General features: G+C 39.8%; 1 protein-coding gene across 4 annotated transcripts in view; it reads left to right on the top strand.

Moving 5' to 3' along the window:
- DYNC1I1 (dynein cytoplasmic 1 intermediate chain 1) overlaps positions 1 to 22,814 on the top strand; it is a 340,112-nt gene that overhangs the window by 207,457 nt on the left and 109,841 nt on the right. For all 4 annotated transcript variants that reach the window (XM_053609525.1, XM_053609523.1, XM_053609526.1 and 1 more), the window contains 2 exons: positions 13,771 to 13,860; positions 21,135 to 21,297. In XM_053609525.1, the coding sequence (XP_053465500.1) occupies positions 13,771 to 13,860; positions 21,135 to 21,297 (253 nt within the window). The remainder of the gene's footprint in view (positions 1 to 13,770; positions 13,861 to 21,134; positions 21,298 to 22,814) is intronic.

Raw genomic sequence — 22,814 nt, 5'->3', positions numbered from 1 at the left:
TCCCTTAAGACTCCCAAACTGCCAGCTTTCTTCTTTTATAATTGATAGAAAATTATTACATTGACAGACAAGGGACTTCATATCTGAGCCAATGAGAAAACTTGACGTTGAAACCAGAGGAAATAATTTAGCCACAAATAGAGTTGTTAATGCCAGGATAAAAAGCAAACAAATGTGCTAATGATCTTCCCTGAGAATCAGACTGTGATGAATTTTGATGTATTCCCAGTCGGAAAATATAGCACTCTTTCTGGGTTGGGGATTGGACATTTGAACAAGAAAATGCTAAAATGGAAGTCAGCCAGAAAAACACTCAGAAGATCTCATTTCCATTCTCTGGAGAATAAGAATGCCGAAGAGATAGTTAACACCCATTTCAAGAACCAGATCTGTGGGGCTGTAAGCTTTCATGACAAGGTGGGGGAGGGGTCCTGATTGCCATCCCTGGGTCTGCCTCTGCTTTGCTGCTGGTTGAACCGCAGAGGGTTGGAGGTAGAGAGGAGATCCCTATGTCACCTGGAGCTCTCTGGTGCATTCAATTATCTTAACACCCCACAAATTCTTTTTTTTTTTTTTTTTTTTTTAGAGACAAAGTCTTACTTTATGGCCCTCGGTAGAGTGCCGTGGCCTCACACAGCTCACAGCAACCTCCAACTCCTGGGCTTAAGCAATTCTCTTGCCTCAGCCTCCCGAGTAGCTGGGACTACAGGCTCCCACCACAACGCCCGGCTATTTTTTGGTTGCAGTTTGGCCGGGGCCGGGCCTGAACCCGCCACCCTCAGTATATGGGGCTGGCGCCTTACCGACTGAGCCACAGGCGCCGCCAACACCTCACAAATTCTTATTGTGGAATTCTCATCTTAGTGGTGGGAGACAGACAATAAAGACATACATAAATAAATCTTATAAAATCAGATCAGTACTGTGAAATTAAAAAAAAAAATCTGTCTGAAGGAAAAACAAATGCCATGTTTAAGGGAAGAATGTGATGGGATGGAAACATCATGGAAGTGGCAAAGCCATCTGGGAGCACAGCTGAAAATAAGGCTGCCAGCCATATTCTATCAAATAGATGTAGCGTTATTGTTTAGATTGGAAGAGGGATGGCCTCGTAGGACATTTGAATGAGGATCCTATAAAAGTCATGGAGAAAGATATGCAAATATTTCGATAAAGAGTGTTCCAGGTAGAGGAAATATCAAGGGCAAAAGCTGTAAGGGGCAAAAGTTCTTGGCAAGACCAGCAAATGTGCAGGAAGCTAGCTTGGGTAAGGCAGTCAGCAAGCAGGAGGGTGGTGGTCCACATATTACGAGATAGAGCCAGACACCTGCTGTGGGCGTGGTCTAGTGGTGGAAAAGACACAGGTCTCTAGGGAAGACCTCCCTGCACCAGATGGGGACATGCATTTAGCTGCACAGTATAAAGCAGCCCACTTGCCACACTGGAACTACAGCTGAAACTGGACTAGACCAGGAGAGAGAGGCCGGATTCTATTTGATCAAGCCTATCCAGAAGCCTTGTTTCAGCTGTGCTCGGAAACAGCTTTGCCTCATCTACCACGTTTCCATCCCACTGGAGATGCTTATTCTCATCCCCAAACCCACAGAGACATCTCCAGCCTTCACAGCCCAGCACACGCAGCGTGGCACCAGTGTGGGCACAGTCAAGACAGAACAGAATAATTTGGAACCTCAAACATTTGGGTTCAAAACTCTGCCTTTGTAATTTAGTAGCTAGCTGACTTTGGGCAATTTATTTAACCTCTAAGAGCCTCCGTTTTGTCATCAATAATAATAAAATGGGTTTTTAACGTATAAAGTAATTAAAGTATTGCCATTATCCAAGAAAGGGTTAGGATCTGGTAGAGAAGAAAACTCACAGACATATAAAGGTGTGTTCTACTTACAATTCATATATAGTAGTAGCTAAAGAAGGATAAATGTCATAATTTTAAACATAATAATTCTTTGCATGAAAAGAATTGTAAGAGATACACAACTGAAGTGCTATGAGGGGTTAAATGAAGAAGAAAGTCCCTCCAAAAAGATAGAACAGAAAAGATTTGGAGACGTGTTGGCAGAAGGGCAGTCCTTAGGATCAGGTCTTGGTGTAACTGGGTTTTACATTTGAGGAATATCAGAAAGTACTGGAACACTCCAGGTACACTCCTCTCGTGCGTTTGCTTTCTTTGCTTAGCTTTCTATCTCCCGGGTGTCCACAGATTTGACCCCTTCTTTCCTTCTTTTTTTAAATGCCCCTTCTCAGTAAGGACCTCCCTTGCTCGCTGTGTCGACTTGTGATAGCTGCTATTTCCCACTCCATTCACCACTTAGCTTTTGTCTTTAGCCCTTGCACCTGTCTAACTTACTGTATGCTTTACCTGTCTGTCCTGTTTATTATACATCTCCTTGATAGAATTCCAGGCTCGTGAGGGCAGGTATTTTTGCCTGTTTTGTTCATTGCTGTATCTTCAGCCCTTAGAATAGTGCAGAGCACATAGAAGGTTCTCACATTTTGTAAATGGATAGGAGGAAGAAGCCGGTGCGGTGGCTCACACCTGTAATCGTAGCACTCTGAGAGGCCGAGGTGGGTGGATTGCCTGAGATCACAGTTTGAGACTAGCCTGAGCCAGAGCAAGACCTCGTCTCTATAACTAGCTGGTCATTGTGTGGGTGCCTGTAGTCCCAGCTACTTGAATTGCTTGAGCCCAAGAGTTTGAGGTTGCTGTGAGCTATGACACCATGGCACTCTACCAAGGGTGACAAAGTGATACTCTGTCTCCAAAAAAGAAAAAGGATGGAAGAAGAGAGTCCAGCTGAGGAGAAAGAGGGGGACTCATGAACCAAAAGAAAGATGGAAAGTTGGAATGTGGGAACTTGTGCAGACACAGTATTAGTGCAGGTGGCCTGATGTACTCAGGTGCATGTGGGTGTGGGGGCGGGGGAGCGAACACAGAAGAGGAGATTTATACAAGAAGCACATGTTGGAAACAGACCTTAGAAAACTTGAAGTCTAGCCCAAGGGCTTTTTATTTTATTTTTTTATTTTTTTTTTTTTTTTGGTTTTTGGCTGGGGCTGGGTTTGAACCCAGCACCTCCAGCATATGGGATCGGCGCCCTACCCCTTGAGCCAAAGGCGCCGCCCAAGGGCTTTTTAGCTTTTACTGTGCTTGTTATAGAAACCATCGAAGGGTTCCACTAGGAAATGGACACCAACAAGTTCTATTTTAAGAAGATCAACCTGATGGTGTTGCATGTAGTGAGAGTCAGGATGGAGAGAGGCTGGAAGTCAGAACACCACCAAATGCTGCCTTGACCAGAGAGAAGGAGGTGGAAGATGGAGAGGACAAAGGGGAATGTGCAAAAGAAGAGCATTCAAAGAAACAGAATTAACAAGATTTGATCCTGTTAATAAGAGGAATGCTAGTGACACGTAACAGTGGGATGACCCACACAGGCAGTGAGTGATGGGACAGCTGCTCAGACATTAACAGTCAGAGTCGATGGTTCTTAGGAGCAGAAGATATCACATGTGAGTCTCTCCTTAGCAACAATTTCTTTACCGGGAAAATAGTGTTCCTTAATGGTTTCTATTGATTTTACTCTGTTGTTCACTCACTAACATAACACAATAACTGTTTTATTATCCCGAGACCTTGAGGTCTGTCTTCCTTTGGGAAATACCTGTAGTCACTACTGAAAGTTAAATATCATAACATCTCTGTCCCTGGGACTCCAGTTTTCTTTTTTATAAAGAGGCTTCCAAGAAGAACTACAGATTTGTACTTTTGGAAGAGAAAGTAGATAGCAGAGTATGAAGTGTCCAAAAGTAGAAGTGGCCAGCAAAAGGGATTTAAGTCTAACAAAGAAAAAGAAGGGTCCTCTGCCTTTCCCAAGCAGCCAAGAATTGCATTTGCAAGTGTTCTGAAAGTTCTTCCCTCTATGTGTATGGACACAGCTAAACAAATAGGGCTGCCAAGGACAGCCATGGAGACTGAGTCCTGCACGACTCCAGGGGCCTCCACCCCCATCCAGCATGATGGCAGGGCTGCTCTCTGGAGCTGTTCCCTGGGATGGTCCTGCTTACATGAATGCAGAGGAGAGGACTCACTTGAGGACTGGCTCTGCTCTTTCAAAATGTCTCACCTTCCTAAATCCCATAAAAACTGTAATTTCTCATTATACACGAATTTATTTGGGTCACTGTTATCTAGTTGATCAGTGTAGATTAGTTTGTCCAACTATCTTGTGGCTAAAAGATTCCATCTGTGAAATCTTGGGCAACAGGGTTCTGAAAAGGCTAAAAGCGGGAGTCCAGGGGGAAGAGGGCCAGGTTCTAATAATTAACTTGGCCTGTTTCACACGCAGTTCAGTCGAAGGTGTCTCTGCTCTGAGTGATCCAGGAGAATTAATTGCAAATTAATTAATTGCACTTGCAAATTGATTATGTTGTGGTCAGTTGGTCGTAGGCTTTCAATACTGAACTAACCTAGAAAATAGGGAGCCCCGAATATTGAGGAAAATTTATAGAAACAGATCCAAAAGCCTTTCTACCCCCAAACATCAGATGCTATCCAGTCTCTTTCCCCAACTTCTCTGAAGAGGGCATTTCTCAGGCCCTTGTCTCCGGCCTTCCACGCAAGCTGACGGATCCATGTTAATTCTATTCCCTGTAGTATATGTCAGTGCAGCTCCAAGTTTCAGAAACAGCTGCTTAAAAAGTGCTGTTCTCTGGCTTCCTCTCTCATTTTGAATATTTTCTTTCATTTCCTCCCATTTGCAATGCCTTGGGTGATGTTCCATCAGGAAGTAAACTTTCCAAGTACTGTCATGTTAGAGCCTTAGGAGAGAACTGATGTGGCCGAGAGTGTTAACAGGAGCGCTCTGTACGATGAGAAATGTATGTTTTCTTTACTCTGGCCAGATTTTTCTAGACCAGAAAGTGAAGGTTTTTTTAAATATTAGCATGTAGTATATTTAACAAAGTGCTTACTGAAAATCCCACAAAATATGTCTTTCCTGCATATTTTTAAAGCACAGAGGCGCTCACCTTGGTTTGTGTAAGCATTCAGCAGTGCATGTTATACTTTATTTTGGCTGCTGTGGGTGGCTCTCTCCAGACTCCTGGCAAAGTTGCCAAGCTGTACACAAAGTTGGTCTAAGGATAGGGTGACTTGCGTGAGTTCTGTACGAGAGCACTCGCTGTCTGCCATACAAATAGGTGTCTAAATTCACAGTCTCATTCTCCACACCCACTGGCTATTAAACCAGCCAAGTCCAGGTTCTCATCATCTATTGCTCAAACTACTGGCAGTAGCATGTTTTAACTGTCCCTGAGTCCAATCTTGCCCATTCTCCTCCAGCCTACATGTTCTTAAACACAGTCAGAACTTGTCTCTTGGGGGGCACCTGTGGGTCAAGGAGTAGGACTCCAGTCCCATATACTGGAGGTGGTGGGTTCAAATCTGACCCCAGCCAAAAAAAAAAAAAGTGTATGTTAAATCATTTAAGTTAAAAAAAATATTTATTTAAAAAAAAAAGAACTTGTCTCTTGTGTTTTTAAAATCCTCCAGTTTCTCTGCAGAGCCAGTTGGCAAAAATCACTCTCAGAATCTGCACAATGGGCTGGCTGGGAAAGAGACAGTGTAGTTTCAAATGCTATATTTAGCATCACCAGTGCCTTGGATTTCCTTCAAAATTCCACATAATATTTATGCACTTAATGTAATTTATATTGATTAAAAATGGGACACTTGTCTCTAGGAAGAATTCTAAACTTCTTGCTCTGCTATTCGAGGCCCTACCTGGTGTGGTACGGCACTATCTTCCAGAACAATCCCCTATTTTGATATTGCTAGTCTTTGTACTTGACATTAATAGTACTGACAAGAACAGGTCCTTGAGGGACTGTTACTCTGGTAGTAGAAATGGATGCATACACCCAATTTCAAGTGGTCTGAGATAGTGATCATAGAGATATGTGCAAGATGGATAATGGCACAGCAGAGGGGATTAGGAAGTGTTAAAGTTGCTGGAGCTGCATCATAAAGGGCAGTAAGACAGAGGTGGATTCAAGACACATTGTGGAGGTGGAAGTGGCAGGACTTAGAGACCCTTGTCTTATGAGGCCCTGATGGACAGGAGGAGTTGAAGGTGGTACTCAGGTATCCAGCTGCTATGCTGGGTGAACGCTGCCACCACTGGGCAGGCTGGAGAATGCAGTCTGAGGAGACCTCAGCAGAAGGTGGGAGCTCTGCCTTGAGCATGTGAAGTGTGAGGGGCCTGCGAGATGTTCAAGTCGGATGTCTAGTACAAAGTCTAGAGCCTAGGGGGGCATATCTTGACTAAAGATACCAGTTTGTGGGTGAAAGTGGAAGGAATAGGTGTAAGCTCGCCAGAGTGTGCAATGACATAAGGAAGGACGAGACAGAAATGCAATAAATATCTAAATTGGTTTTAATCTAAAATAGACTTTGAAAGATTGTGTTTTTCTATGGAAAATACAGTAGAACCTTCATAGTGAACCACTTCCCTACCTTGACACCTCCATAAGCTGACCAATTTTCAGAGACCAGACATGCATCACATGTGTGTTTCGGGACAGCAGGCCCAGCTCTTTATGTTGACCAGATTGTAACAGTCCCTGGGGTGGTCGATTTACAGAGATTCTACTGTGTTTTACAAGAAGAATCACTGTCTGAAATATCTATACATGGACTTGTATAAAAATGGCTAGGGCACTTGTTTGTAAGTTAAGAACATATCCAAGAAAACAAAAACAAGACAAAACAAAACATCTTTATATCTCTTCGAGTCTGCTCGCTGACAGCGGTGCAGTCATAAGCTTGACTTTGAATTGTCTCTATGTGCTTGTGACCCGTTTTTACAACCTGGAAACTAGTTTCTATTCCTTCATAAGCCACAACTTATGTTATCATTTCTAACATTTGCAATTTTTCACCTCAGAACTGACGATGTGTTGTAGTTTAATTAGCAATAATCATTTTATACTGTTATATGAAGTAATTGTGCATCTTTCCATTGTTGGACCAATTCAAAGTCATATGCTGATTGCCCTGTGCCTCCCTCTTTTTGGCAGCAGCAAGATGGCCTTTGGAGTCAAGAAGGCTGCAGTGAGATGCCCCTTTCTGCTCCCTGCCCCCATTCTCCACCTGACCCAGACCTAGCAGTCTCCCCAAGGTAGCAGATGAAGGAGCTGCAGCCCTGTAATGAAAAGACAAAACAAAACATCTTTATATCTCTTCGAGGAGCGGGGCAGCAAGGGCTCTGGCAGGAGCTCAGCCCTTCTCATCCGGAGATTTTGCCAGCACCAAGAGGGTTGGGGAAAGCAAGAACCCAGTGGCCTTGTAAAACACAAGCCCCTCTTTTCACAGAAGGCCACCTTGTGTCACAGAGGGTTCTGGTTGCGAGCAGCAGTCATCAGCTCCAGTGGGACTTCTTGGAAGGAAATCTGGTGCTGACACTACCTCTAGTGGGATTTAGTGGAAGGAAATCTGGTCCTCACAGAATCAACAGGAGGCAGAGAAATGGGCTTGAAAAAAGATAAAGGCCAAGGGCCCTGCGACCCTCTGGCTAGGGTGTTAGGCGTTCAGTGCTCCTTCTGCATTTTACCCCAGATGATCCTTTCTGTTTCCTCCGCTCTGCCTCCAAGGATCCAAAGACAAAGCTCAAGTTAGAAGCAACCAGTCTGATACTGAGATCCTGCCTGTGTCCTGGTCACCAGGAGATGGACAGCAGGAAAATATCTCCTCTTGGGCTTTGGTGGGGGAAAGGCAATTCACATATCATCTATACAGAATTACTGCAAAGAATATGCCCCAGAAAAAAAAAAAAAACATGTGAAACTTAGTAAATGTAGAATATAAATGTCTTAACACAATAACTAAGAAAATGCCAGGAAGGCTATGTTAACCAGTGTGATGAAAATGTGTCAAACGGTCTATAAAACCAGTGTATGGTGCCCCATGATCGCTTTAATGTACACAGCTATGATTTAATAAAAAAAAAGAGAGAGAGAGAATATGCCCAGGCCCCAGTCAGAAAGGGGTTTTGATATTTACAAACAGTGACAAACGTTCCACTGCACTCTTTTTCAACTACCTCCAATTTGTTAGGCCATCAGAGCAAGTCAACAATCAGAGGACTGTGGCACATTAAAACTGGCCACATCAGCTTCATTCTGAACCCTGAACTAGTAGAGGAAACTAACACTTCTGGAGTGCATGCAAAGAGTCAGGCCTTGTGCTGAGTGTTTTTTATGTGTGGCTGCATAACATGCAATTATTCATTCAATCTTAGACCTCTAGAAAATCTTAAAGATGAGGGTAGTGGCTACCAAAGATTTTTCCAACCAGGGACAATGAATGTGGCAACTGGAGATGGCAGAATATGGGAGCTAAATAAAATAATGTGTCTAAAAGATGCCATTGTTTTGAAATTAGCCCCTTGGAGTGACAGGTAATTAACTTCTGCCACTAGTTTAATTTCTTGTGTGTACCTGAATACAGGAAACCATACATGGGTGGTAATTTTTTTTTTCCTCCAATCTCAGAGGAAATGTAACCGGGTATGAACCAGTGGCACAACTCATATATCAGTAGTCTGTAGTGGGTCTACATAAATCCTTTTCTTTAAAGTTATTTAACTGTTTTGAAAATGGTTTCAACAGAAGTAATTCCAATTGCACCAGAAAGGAAACCAGTGTCTTAAAGAAAAATATACTCTCTTTGGCGAGCAAGGCAAACACATCAGTATGCAGAGAAACAAACCAGTCTCTTGTGTTTTATTTCCTTAACAAATCCTCTGAAACACTTACTTTCTGTCTTTAAAAGACTGACAAAGAATTTTGTGGCCACTAAAAATTAATACTTACAACTGGTTTGTAGTCACTTTAAAAGGGCAGGTACTATTTTTTAACTTTCCTTGTTCTCAGTATCTCATTCTGGGACTTTGCACACGCTATAAACACAATACATATTTTTCATGTTTTATTTTCTAAACTGATGAAAAACATATTCTCTGGGGAAGAATTTTCCATTTAAGGAATGAGATAACCCACGATTTCCCCACATGCATCTATGCATAAACTAGCACATTGAATCTCAAACCTCGCCCTTTTTATAGCCAAACCTTTCACAGGATAATATTTTTTCAATAAGCTCCCAGTGGCATTTTTGGTCATGATGTTTCTTTTTGACTCTTCCAAGAATTAATGTTTAAAATAAAACCCCTTATATCTGTGAAAGATGAGAAGTTGATACTATTTAAAGCTGACTAATTCAGTCCTTTGGTTAAAAAGCACCTTCAGTTTTGAGAACGAGAAACTGTGAACAGGCAAACCAGTTGGCCCTAATGAAAGCACAATTGTTATCCATGGTCAGCACAACTGATAATGAATGAATTCAGACCTCGATCCATTACACCTCTTGGGTGCACAGAAGAGAAGAAAGTATCTATTCATTATGAGACTGTTTCCCCCAGGGTCTTCACACAACTCACTCCTTTAACTCCTTTAAGTTTTTGCTCAACTTGTCACCTCCGCGTGGCCTTTCCTGACCACTGTATTTTAAATCGAGACTCTCCCCTGACCAGAATGCCTAATCCTGCTTTCCAATTTTAATTTGCCCCATAGCTCTTGTGTGATACAGAATGTATGTTGTCTGTTTCTGGTTTCTGGTTTGTGGAATGGAAGCTTTGTGAGCACAGAGATTCTTGTGTCTGTCTGTCTTGTTCCCTGTTGTATGCCCAGCGCCTGGCACATAGTAGGTGCTCAGTCAGTATTTGTTACATGCTAAGACAACATCTGTTTGAAGATTTCTGCTTACATATATTCCCAACTATCTTGATGGTTTAAAATGCAATTTTGCATCGCCGGGCATGATGGCGCACACCTGTAATCCCAGCACTGTAGGTGGCTGAGGCAGGAGGATTGCTTGAGCTCAGGAGTTCAAGGCTTGTCTGAGTGAGAGTGAGAAAAAATGAAAAAACTCAGCCAAGTGCCACAGTGAGCACCTGTAATCCCAGCAGCTTTGGAGGCTGAGGCAGTAGGATGCCCACAGCCTGAGTCTGAGGTTGTAGTGAGCTACAACGCCATTGCACTCTGCTCAGGGCATAGGGTCGAACTGTGTCTCAACAAAACAAAAAACAAACAAACAAAAAAAATTTCATATCAATTATTTCATTTGGGTTATCCTTACCACAACATGTTTTATGGAAGAATGATTATCCCAATCCAACAGATAAAAAAACAGGGTCTCGGGTGGTGTCTGTGGCTCAAAGGAGTGGGGCGCAGGCTTCAAGTGCCGGAGGTGGCAGGTTCAAACCTAGCCCCGGCCAGAAACTGAAAAAAAAAAAAAAAAAAATAGGGTCTCATGGAGTTTCTATGAACTGTACAAAAATCAAAGGGCCAGGTAGTGCTAGACTGCAGCCCAGAAGCCAGATGAGTGACTTCCTTTGAAATGCTGCCTTCACCCAATTGTGAGTTGTTCTGGCTGGAGGAATTAATGCTTCCCATCAAGCATTCCTGGCCAGGTCTCAGAGCAATGGATTCCAGAATGAAAATAAGAACAAAATTTGGATGTAGCATATATACCCTTGATAAATAAAATAATTCCTTATGTACATCTAACTTTTTGCTCAGCTGAACTTACATTTGCTTATCTCCCGAAAGTGGAAGAGTGAGCTATGTTGAGATGTCCACATCAAGGTCCCCCCTCAGAGCCCTTCCTTACACTGTTTCACCTGCTTATTCTTCAGCCCTTTCTCCATGGCATTTCTGCTTCATGGCGGTTCCAGAGAGAGTTCAACTGTAGGTAAAGATCACAGAGCCCAAGCAGGCAGAACCAGACAGAACCTGAAGCTGGACATAATTGGGAGTTTCACTGGGGGAAATTACTGTCTCCTCATCTACAAAACTGGGCTAATAGTAGTAAGTTCTGAGAAATAGATTAGATGATGCAGGCAAGGCATTCATCCCTACCTTCGGTATTATTGTGTATCTCCTGTACCCTTGCTACTAAATTGTAAGATCCTAGAAGGAAACGCACTGTATAGCTTTATTAGTTTCCTAGAGCTGCCATAGAAGAGTACCACAAACTGGTGGTTTATACAACAGATATTTAACACCCTGGAGTTCTGGAAGCTGGCAGTCTGAGGTCAAGATGTCCGCAGGCTTGGTTCCTCCTGAGGGCTGTGCAGAAGAACCTGTTAGTGCTATCCTTTAGCTTCTGGCGGCTTGCTAGCCCTCGTTGGTGCTCTCTGGCCTGTGGAAGTGATCACCCAAATCTTTTCCTTCTTCACATGGTGTTCTCCTTGGGGGGGTATGTGTGTGTGTGTGTGTGTGTGTGCGCGCGCACGCGCGCGCCTGCACCCATGTTTCCCCTTTTCATAAAACACATCCGTCCTATTGAATTAGGTGCCCACCCAACTCGGATAGATCCTCCTTTAAACTAATTCCATCCGCAATGACTATTTTCAAATAATGTCACATTTGGAGACACAGGGGGTTAAGGATTTGATGCATAAATTTTGAGGACACAATTCAACCTGTAACACTGGCCTTATCATCTGTGTATTGAACTTAATTGTCAAGGCATGGCTGCTAAATCCATTAGATTTAAAGAAATGTCCCTAGAAGATTCAGAAATGGAGCCACTTTCCAACAACTGAGAGGGCTTTTGAAAATTGCCTCTCCATGTAAGATTTGTCAGAAGAAGAAACTTCTCTCCAGCTCTTTCCTCACTGGGCTTTGCATTATCCTTGATCAGGAGTGCACATGTATATCACGTTAAGGTCGTGTTTTTTTTTTTTGTTTGTTTGTTTGTTTGTTTTTGAGTCAGGGTTTCACTCTCGCCCGGTTAAATTGCATGGCATCACCATAGCTCCTTGCAACCTCAAACTCCTGGGCTTGAGTGATCCTCCTACTGGCTCAGCCTCCCAAGTAGCTAGGACTACAAGCATATACTACCACACTCAGCTCATTTTTCAATTTTTTGTAGAGACAAAGTTTCACTATGTTGTTCAGGCTAGTCTTGAACTCCTCCTAGTCTCAAGCAATCCTCCTGCCTCAGCCTCCCAAAGGGATAGGGAGGCATAAGCCATCACACCAGCCAAAGTGGTTATTTTTTTTTTCAGGACTTCCCAAATGGAACTTTTTGTGGGAAGATAACAGTAATATCTTTACACGTGGGTAAAGACTTAGATGTGCTATTTATAACTTAGTATTTTAAAGGTTTATTTCTTTAAAAATCTGTGCAACAGTGTTTTTTGAAAGTGCAACTTTTAATCTCATAAATGTGATCTCAGAGTTATGTGTATAATTCTCTTAAAAAGCATTCTACAATCTTCCTGATATGTATATAGTGTGGTTATGAAGTAATAGGTTGGGTTCTCAATCTACATGCATACTTACCAAGTATTGCATTTCTATGAAAATTCACACTTTTAAAATTTTAATATCTAAATTGCAATGCTATATTTTTACACATTCATATTTTTTCTCAAATCATAGCTGTGTACATTAATGCAATTATGGGGTACAATTACACATTCATATTTTAATTGATATCCCTTCTATAAATCATTCGCTTAATATAGTCAGCATTTTGGAGGTTGCTTTTCAAGCCCTACTTGTTTATTTGGGCATTCAAGTATGCATTATGCATTATGCATTTATAATGTATTCTCTAAGTGGTTGGTGCTGAAATATTGAGTTGATACATCTTAGAATTTATTGTGATCAGAATGGAACTATCTATAGAGCTTGAGATTTTACAGAAGATCTGTGCATATTTGTTGAGCGAATGAACATACAGGGTGGAGGGAGAGGTGAAGCCATTTCTTTTAAATGCCATTTGAACCAATGAAATCAATAACCTCCAGTGAAGATCATAGTGTATTCAAAAACCATAAAGATAAATATTAAATTTTTCTATCACTATATTATTTTCTGTAAGTTGGATTTTCTTGTGACAGCTTGACTCTCTCCTAAATTTTCTACATTGTGCCTGATGATTTCAAGCGCTCTGTAATGGAAGGGGTGTCTAAGAAAGGCAAGTTGAGAGAAGAGAGAAAATCAGCAACATTTGCATAGGGCAGCAAGGGCACTACAACATCTGGCAGTGGTAGCTGACTGGGCCCACTTGTTGGGGGTTATCAAATTCACATTAATGCAGGGAGCGTTCTGGATGTGTAAAGCCCATTTCTGGTGGATCGCTTTCTCTCAGACCAATGGCATTGACTTTGGGGACTGTACCCGTGGTTGTTTCCTTGCCAGTGGCATTTGACCTGGGGTCAGACCTGTATTTAACCCTTTCCCGTAGGTCAAAACCAAATTAATTTGGTGAGAATTAAACTGGAAATGAGTCATCTGTACAGCAGGTGTCCCCTGTGGAAAATGTGCTCCAGGTGGAAACATTTTAAGATCTGTTCCTGGTCCATCTCTGAAGAAGCTTCAGAGGTCAAGGAGGCAATTCTCAGACATCCCACGTGGTGAGGGCCTGGACATGGATGTAACAGGTGCCCACTCGGGGCAGTTTTCTCTCCAGTTGGGGAGACTTTCAAAGAGGCCCCTTTTGGAGATAATTTATTCATATATTCATGACCATTTATCTTGGGCATTCGTTGTGGACTGATTTACTTAGAAGTTGCCCTAAATGATTAGAAATTTACCCTTTACCCTTATCTCCCACCATCAACCAAAGACTTTGATTTGAAGGAAAAAATTTTGCATTTTTCTCATTCTTTTTTCTAGAGGATGAGGAAGATGAAGAAATGGTGGAACCCAAAGTTGGCCATGATTCAGAACTGGAAAACCAAGATAAAAAACAGGAGGTGAAGGAAGGTATGGTGTGGGAGATAAAGTGAGTAATTATTTTGTTGTTCTCCTTGCTTTTACCAATGTCAGGGACTATAGAGGTAAGTAAAAACTAAATTTACATCCCCTGAGTGGAAGGTTTTCTAGGATTGTTCAATACATTAACATGTAACAACATTAACCGCCATCTCCAAACCAAGAGTTATTTCTAAACTGATAGACGCAAGTCAAATGCAAACCATCTGCAATTTCAGTAACAATTCTGGTCACAACTCCAGTAAAATCGTTACCAAATAGTGATAAAAGAAAATACTTGTTATCAATCGTCCTATGTTCTGTCATTCACTCCACTATATATTTTCAGTGATAACAGTAAAAGAAAGGATTAGATACAAGTATTTAGTCAATAAATTCCACAGTGTTTTCATGTGAGCTACATAGAAACATTGGCAGTGATCTTTGCTACTAACTGTGCTGTTAGTTCTTTTCCACAACCTTTGTAAGGAGGAAGGAGCTCTTTATATTTTCCAGTGGAGATAGAGCCTAACATTTATTACAGGTTACTATGCACTTGGCTCTCCCCTAAACACTGTGCAGACATCTACTCCTCATGACATCCTTTTGAAGCAGATAGTATTATTCCTACTTTATAGATAGATAATTAGGAAGAGAGAGGTTTAACAAGTTACTCAAGGATATATAATTTATAAGTACATGAGCCAAGATTTAGAAATGAATCCAAAGCCTGTACGTTTAATCACCACAATGCCATCCTCACGTGATAGCCCTGGGTCTCACACACAATAAATGGGGGCAGGGGGGAAAGAAAGAGAAGAATGTGGGGTAGGAAGAGAGGAATACTGCAGAGGACATTGCCTTACAAATCTGATTTCGTATTACTCTGAGATTCTCAGTCCATTAAGACAAAGGAGAATTTTGAAATTGTCTTTCTTTTGTCAGAGGGAGAATGGAATCTGAGAAGGGAGTGTAGATTTTAAAAGTTCTTCCATGTGTCCTGTGGAGTGTCCCAAATATAGATCAATCTAATTCTAATTAGAAGCTCACTTGACTTGTAAAATGTAAAGTGGCTCTGGCCTGGTACGTGACACATTATCAGCACTGGAGACTTCTGTAGGAACTGATACATATTGATCCCGTGTACTCACTTCAACCCCCTGTACTCTAGTGAGAAAATTAGAGTACCTGGGATACCTATTACACATGGCATCCACATCATACAGATAAATTACATGAGAGAGTTTGTAAGCATTAAGAAAGGCTTCATATTGAGGATCTTTTGAAGTGTGTATGTATATTTAATTTGTTTTAATTTGTTTTATGCCATCTCAGATATCTAAAAGCCAGTATAGGATAGTGATAGAAAAAAAAGCAAAGACTCTGGAGCCACACCACATGGGATCCCATCTTGCCTCTGTCACGGATCAGCTGTGTGATCACTACTGATTACCTTAGGTGTCACTTTTGTTTACCTTTCTGACAGAGGTAATATCTACCTCCCAAAGTTATTTTTTTTTAAAAGACTCAGCAGGGCTAGTCTTTAATAATACTTTGCACAAAGTATGTGCTATCTCAGGGTAGGTTTTGTGTGTCTTGGCATGAATTCCCAGAGTCTGCTGAATTATTATCAATAGTCTTGCCTGGCAGTGCCTGGTTCTATAACCAGGCTCCATCCCTAATGGGATGATGGATGCCCTTGGGTGGACCAGTTCTCTGGTACAGGCTTTGCCATAGTCCATAGCTTTGGAATGGGAAAATGGTTACCTAGGCCTTAGCTGACTTGAAGGAAATTGTGAAAATATCAAAAGTGATGGAAGCCAAGTCCCTTTGGAAAACTATCATTAAGGGCCCTATTTCTGTCACTGAACATGGTCTGAAGCATTGAGTTCAACAGCTGTCAGAGTCTGGGGTATACGTGGGATCAGAAAGAAGATTTAGCATCTTTACAAGTGGCATCCAGAAAAGACACAGGGTTATTTTTTTTTCTGAGAGAGTCTAAATTGATTGGATGGAAGAGATTCGACGTATAAAATTCTACTAAAAACATCCAGTTTTAAAAAGCTGATGAAGAGAATGTCATTATTACAGGTGTAGCAAGAGACAAAATAGTCAGGCTCCATCAAAATACTCTATTTTAACTTGTGTAAAATATCCTTAAAATATGCCTGGTGATAGGAGCCAGGGTAGGTTTTGTGTGTCTTGGCATGAACTCCCTGTCACTACCACCCCCAACCCCAACCGCCAAACCATCTTCTCTGGCAAAGCAAAGCAACTTCCTTCTTAATTTCTGAGCAAAAGCACCCTTCAGTTTTAACTGTTACTCGTGCTTCATGGAATTGATTAAAGTCACGTTAAAAGTCAAAAAGAAGTTTGAAAGAACATTTCCTGTGACCGCTGTACTGTGTGCCTTATTTTCCATTACTGGCTTTTCTTCAAATTAGCACATAATGGGTTAAAAGCATGTTTATGTTGGCATCAAACTCTCTGGCTTTTTTTTTTTTTTTAAGCAAGACAGTATTTTGCAAACTTTTGAAAGAATCTCTAGCAGATATAATCGTGGCGCCATTCACACGGCTGCATAGTAGTTAGGGCTGTGTCAGCACTTCCATTATGAACCCTGCGTTTCAGGGATTTATTACTCAGCCATAAAAATTTGCTCTGGGCTGAAACTTGACATACACAGTTTCAAACCAGGAAACACATTTTTGAGAAATCTATTTGGCTTTTTTTTTGAAGTGAAGAAATAAAGAAAAAGTGGTGAGAGAGATGGGGAAAGCCATCAGTGCTCACTAGCTTTTGACATTTTTGCCCCACTGATATCAAAATGCATCAAACAGCAAGGAAATACAGTTTGAATTTCTTTTTTTCTGCAATACAGTAGGAAAAAACAGTGGTATATTTTAGCAATTTCTACATGTCAATGCCCTAGTGTCTTCATGTTTAGAAATTCAAAACAACAGAATCAGGGACCTAACTCTTGTAAATATCAATTAACTCACAAACCTCCCATTAACTTCAGGGAGGGATGTTCTTCATTGTGAGTTTGGTTTGGTTTTCTTGCTGCTGCCTGTGAACTGATTTTACTATAAAATTCTCCTGAGAACCACTGTTGTTATTTAATCTGGTGTTTTTCCTGGACATGTAGTTTGTTAATTTTTTGTCTTTTAGATATTCTTGAAAAATATTTTAAAATTTAACTTTTATATTGAAATTTTAAGTTGCATCACTGAAGCAGGAAAGACATTTCTGAATTGGATAATTTTAAAATAACTTTTTTTTAAAAATAACTTTTAACCTAAAAATGAGACATTTAAATAATAAAAGTTACAAATGTTATTATGAATTTTATACTTTTATACAGAAAAAAACCCAAGAACTCTAGAAGCCAAAAGTAGTATATAGTAAATAGAGCAAATTAAACAGAGACTGACGAAGTACATATTAAGATCAATAAGAACAGTCAAGAAAACACAGCAAATAAAAACGATCATCCTGAAAGATAATTTTAAAAGTATTTTCTTATGTAAAAGAAAAAAACAAGAGAAATTAACATTTCTATAATAAAAAGAATAAAAAGTGGATCCTAAATAAAATTTATTTTAGATTTTAATTTTGTAGGACACAAAGTTAGGCTAAATTTTGAATTTCATAAATTCAGTACATTTCTTTCAAAGCTAAACATAACTTGGTAAATTTTGGTAAACTTGAAAATTGTAATTTAGATATGTAAGTTACAGCAATGTGTTATCCTTTTCAGAAAGAATTTTTTTTAAAGAGCACTTTAGATACATAAAGTATTAGTTGTCAATTCTTGGCAGAAATACTCCATGTTTTGTGTTATAAAAACAAGCAAACAAAACATCTGCTATAATAGCATTTTTGCTTATAAGAAATTTAAAATATCCTCAGTGCCCATGTTTTGTTCTGCTACACTCTTTGGTCTTAAATTAATTCCTACCATTTTTATGCTATGAACTTATTTTATTTTATTAAGTCTTTTGTACATAGATCATAAATACGTTTATGCCAATTTCAGTATGTTGGTTATTTGTTTGCTACTGAAGTTTGTTTACAACTTGGAGTGCTCACATCATACTAATCAACATAGCTAAATTCGTTAGAGAAAAGCTGCAGAAACACTTATTTCGGGGAGAATTTGGGTCTATATGGAGTAAAGCAATTCCGATCCTATTTTTTTTATTCCTATACTTTGAACTTTCTGGATTCCATAATCAATTTTCTTTCATGAAATATAATGTCTGGAGAGGCTTTTGTCTCTGAATACAGGTTGTATTTCCTGGATACTCTGTTTTCATTATATTGTAACAGCACTTATCCATTTAAAGATTTTTAAGTAGGGGAAGTTTTTCTTTTTATATCAAAAGTAAGTATGCCCCTATTTAACTCCTAAGTTGAATATTGTTTATGACTTTTTAAAAGTACTCGTCTGCACATGCATCTGATTTTGTGCTAACAAATCATGTCATTTGATCCCTGTTAGACATCAAAGCTTAATATAAAATATATCCTTTGTTTGCTTCAGTAGCAACTTAATTTCAAGCCAAATACTGTATTGTCAAACATAATATCTGGAGAGGCTACTGCTTCACCTACCTGAACTTGGCCTCTGCAAGCACACTTTGATCAACCATTTACGTTTCTCTTAAAGAAGAAGTTGCATGTCTTGAAAGCTGAGATCAAAGTGACAATAAGCTACAGGAAAGAAAAAAAAATCACAGAGAATTACATGGATACTATTTTTTATTCAAGGTAATGGACCTGTAAGGAAAGATATAGGTGAAATAGAAGTGGCTCAAGAAGATAAACAGAGACTAGAAATATTTTGATATCATTTGAAGAAAAAGAATAAAGGGGGAAAGATCCTACTTCTTTGCTTAATTTCAAGTGTGTCTCAAATCATCCAGTAGCAATGACCAAGGCTGAGTGAGTCTTTTTTTTTAAATAAGACATTCTTCTTGGCCCATATTTTTCTTGTTTAGTGAAGTTTATTTTTAATGTATTAATAACATATTAACAAAAAACAAATGGATTTAGCATTGTATAGGGGTTTTTTTCCCTTTTGCCTAATTCCGTTCAGTAGTATTCCTGAGTAAGATAATTCAAATGTTTCACTTATGGGAGTTTTAGAAAGTAGACTAATAAATTACTACTTAATTACTAATTAGTAAATGCTTACCTATTTGCAAAATATATTTATTTTTCGCTGGTAAACCAGACTTAAATTTTAGGCATCATTATGTGCATTTTGTAGATAAAACTACTACTCAGAGAACTTCAATGAACTCATTAAAGAATCACACCAAGCAAATAGCAGGGTGCACGTTTGATTCCAGGTTGGTTTGGTAAAGTTCCTCGTATTATTTATGGCCTCCACCTATTCCCCAGTATCTGTCCAAAGTCTGAGTGTACACGTGGCCCACCTCACTGGTTCTCAAGTCAGTGTCTGAGCAACACTGCTTAGTAGAAGTTGATAGCAGTCCTTCAAAAGTTCCAGTACACTGTGCCATATTCAGAGCTCTGGAAATTTAGGCAGCAGAAAAAGTATTTCTAGCTGTATTTAGGGTTGCTAGATGCCAGGGGGTGGAATCTGTTTGGAGAGGGTCTGCTACAGTGTCTGCATCATGTTTTAACATAATATTACCTGGAGAGCATTTCTTAGCATCTCAGCCAGCTACATCTGAATCGCTCTCCTTCCTGCAACTAGAGATGCTCAAATCCTTCCAGACACCCTGCATGTTGGTGTGGAGCAGGGATGGGGATGTTAGAAGGAGAGAAATGTTGTAAATGTTAAACATTGAGTTCCATTCCCATGACTCTGCAGAAACGCTTCTAGACAGTTCAAATTCTGTAGGATAGTGGCTTTAAAATATCATCCATCAAATTGGATAACACTTCCGTAAAAGCTACAGTGATTGTTCCTAAATTCCTTTGACCACAAGGCCAGATAGAAATGGTTCCTGGTTATTGTGATGGATGTGGAAGTGTTTGTAAAACTCAGGGGCTAAATGATTCCACCAAGGATCCCACCTGTGATTGTAATTCAGTACCCCCCTCTTATAGGTTTAACTTCAGGAGCTTCTGTCCTACTGAAAGAATAATCAATCAAACAATTATTGAAGGCTCTCTGCACCAGAGTTGAACTAGGGATCCTGAAAAACCACAAAGGTTCAGCGGACAGTTTCTACTCTTGAGGGTTTTTCAGTCTAGGGAAGTTCCTAATCCCTTCCTTATAGTTTTATGTAAAACCTGCTTCTAAAGAAATGGTTTATGTTGTTACCAAGCAGTGACTCGAAGGTCAGATAACTTTCAGGGAGGAGAATTAATGGGATTACACCTGTGGTGCATCTTACAAGGGTATAAGTGAATCCTAGTAAATGTGGAATGTAAAGGTCTTAGCAAAATAACTAAGAAAATGCTACGAAAGCTATGTTAACTAGTGTGATGAAAATGTGTCAAACGATCTATGAACCAAGTGTATGGTGCCCCATGATCATACTAATGTACACAGCTATGATTTAACAAAAAAAAAGAAAAAATTAAAAAAAAAAGAAACTATGACACACTACTTCTTGATCTCTCTTTTTCTTATGTATCTTCACATTTAGTTTGATAAAATTAATCATGCCAGAAAATTAAGGCATAAAAACAATTGTGCGGTGTTTTGTAGAAGCATTTATTTGTTCTATGTGTTTATTTAAAAGCAGAAGACATCTGAAGTGATAGCAGGTTTGGAAGGACAGATTTCAGCTTTTTAATAAAATCTATGTAACAGTCAACCTTCCCAACTAACCATCTAAAATAACATGAATTTATGCAGTAGAAAAAGGAAAGGTACCATGTGGACTGTGTTACAGAGGGTTCTTAATTATTTAATAATGTCAGCTTAGTAATAATACAACTGTATGTATAAATACAGTTTTATAAATGTATTGATTATGCCCTATGTGAGCTATTTTCCCAAGTTTAGTTTCAAAGAAAATAATACTCAAAACCAATTGCTAAAAACACACTAATCTATTTTTATTTGTAATTGTTTCCATTTCTTCAAAATAGTAATTAGGCCAAATATGAAATCTTTTTGTGGGGACATCTGCAAAGGCCTTTAGTGTATTTGGGAATTATTTAGAATGGATACTAACAGTTCATTTCACTGTGTCTTAACTCTCCTTTTATAAGCAGTCTCTTTCGAGAGTTGGATTCCTCTTGATAAGTTTTAATTGTCCTTTCTTTCTTTCATAACAATCTCTTCTACAAAAAAAAAGCCCCTCCAAGGGAGTTGACAGAGGAAGAAAAACAGCAGATCCTTCATTCAGAGGAATTTCTCATCTTTTTTGATCGAACAATACGAGTAATTGAAAGAGCACTGGCCGAAGACGCGGACATCTTTTTTGACTACAGTGGTCGAGAATTAGAAGAAAAAGATGGGTTAGTCTCTTGTGTGCCTTTTTTAAAAAATAGCATAAGTTATCTCTTGATTCTAAATGTAATTATGTATTGACTAGGCAAATCCCAAATTTAACAAATCAGGATTGAAATTCCAGGCGTGATGCTGCTGAACAGCTTTGACGGCAGGCTTTGGTGATAATGTCTGGCTTAGAGTTTCCCTGTAATTATCATGTGCTTCCCTGAAATGCTTTTGAACTTGATATCTGGGAAATGGTCCAGGTGATAGAAACTGGCAAAGTCACATGCATTATCCTTTGAGAAAGCATTCTTATAAAGAGCAAAGGCGATTTGTGTTATCTCCACTAGCTCTATTCTTGGTATCTAAGCAAACAGGAAGCTGAAGAAAATAAACACAAGATAGGGAGCACCTACCTTATGTGGGAGATAGTGAACAGAAACTGGAAAAATTTTCCTCTTTTTGGTACCATAAGATGATGTATAGCATTTTAGAAAACACTTATGCAAGGCTATAGTAACAGATAAAACATTAAAAAAAAAAAAACCAAAAACCCTAGGGCAGTGCCTGTGGCTCAGTGAGTAGGGCGCCGGCCCCATATACCGAGAGCGGTGGGTTCAAACCCGGCCCGGGCCAAACTGCAACAACAAAAAAAATAACCAGGCATTTTGGGGGGCACCTGTAGTCCTAGCTACTCAGGAGGCTGAGGCAAGAGAATTGCTTAAGCCCAAGAGCTGGAGGTTGCTGTGAGCTGTGACGCCCCGGCACTCTACAGAGGGCGACAAAGTAAAACTCTGTCTCTAACAAAAAAAAAATCCTAATCGATAAAAACAAGTGTTCCCAAATGACTTTTTCTATAACTTCAGCATATGTATTGGAAAAGACAGTGGCTGTAGCCCAGGATCACAGGGATAATAAGTTAACTTTATGAGCTGGCTAACTGGGTTTTAGCCACAGATTTCTTTTGGTGAGAACAATATGTAAAGGTAGGATCAATTGCTTTTTTCACCAGAGATAGTTTTTTACAATTTGTAAAATTCAAGTACATTCGTAAAGGACAATGTCAGCACTGTGACAATGCACAGAAATGTGCTGAAACACTCAAGGCAGTTTCAATTCAAAAAGGAGTTCCGAAAATGTTCTCTGCAGTTGGCAAAATATTTAGACTACCCTGAAGACAACAATATTTTGATATATATATATATATATATTTGTTCTGTGACGTTTATTGTCTTTTGCTCTGTGACTTGGTTGATCTTGTTGGTCCTATTTCCCTCTGGATGCCTGGCCAAGGATTATCCTGGGTTCTGGAAGGACTTGAGTACCTGTACCTCTTGCCTGGATTTGTAATGGTGGAGGTGAAGGAAGCGTTTGCAGTAGGAAGAGTCATATTGGTCCACGAATTAGAACCCAGATAACTTGTCTGAAGCCCGGTCACCAGGCTGAGCGAGAGCTGTATAGGCAAGGCAAGGAGCAAGCCAATGAATGAATAACGCAAACCAGCAAGGGAAAGGTGAATAGAGAAGAATTTTCAAACTGA

Source organism: Nycticebus coucang, chromosome 11 (genome assembly GCF_027406575.1).
Source record: "Nycticebus coucang isolate mNycCou1 chromosome 11, mNycCou1.pri, whole genome shotgun sequence".
NCBI lineage: Eukaryota > Metazoa > Chordata > Mammalia > Primates > Lorisidae > Nycticebus > Nycticebus coucang.
This window is presented reverse-complemented; position numbering and strand designations above follow the sequence as displayed.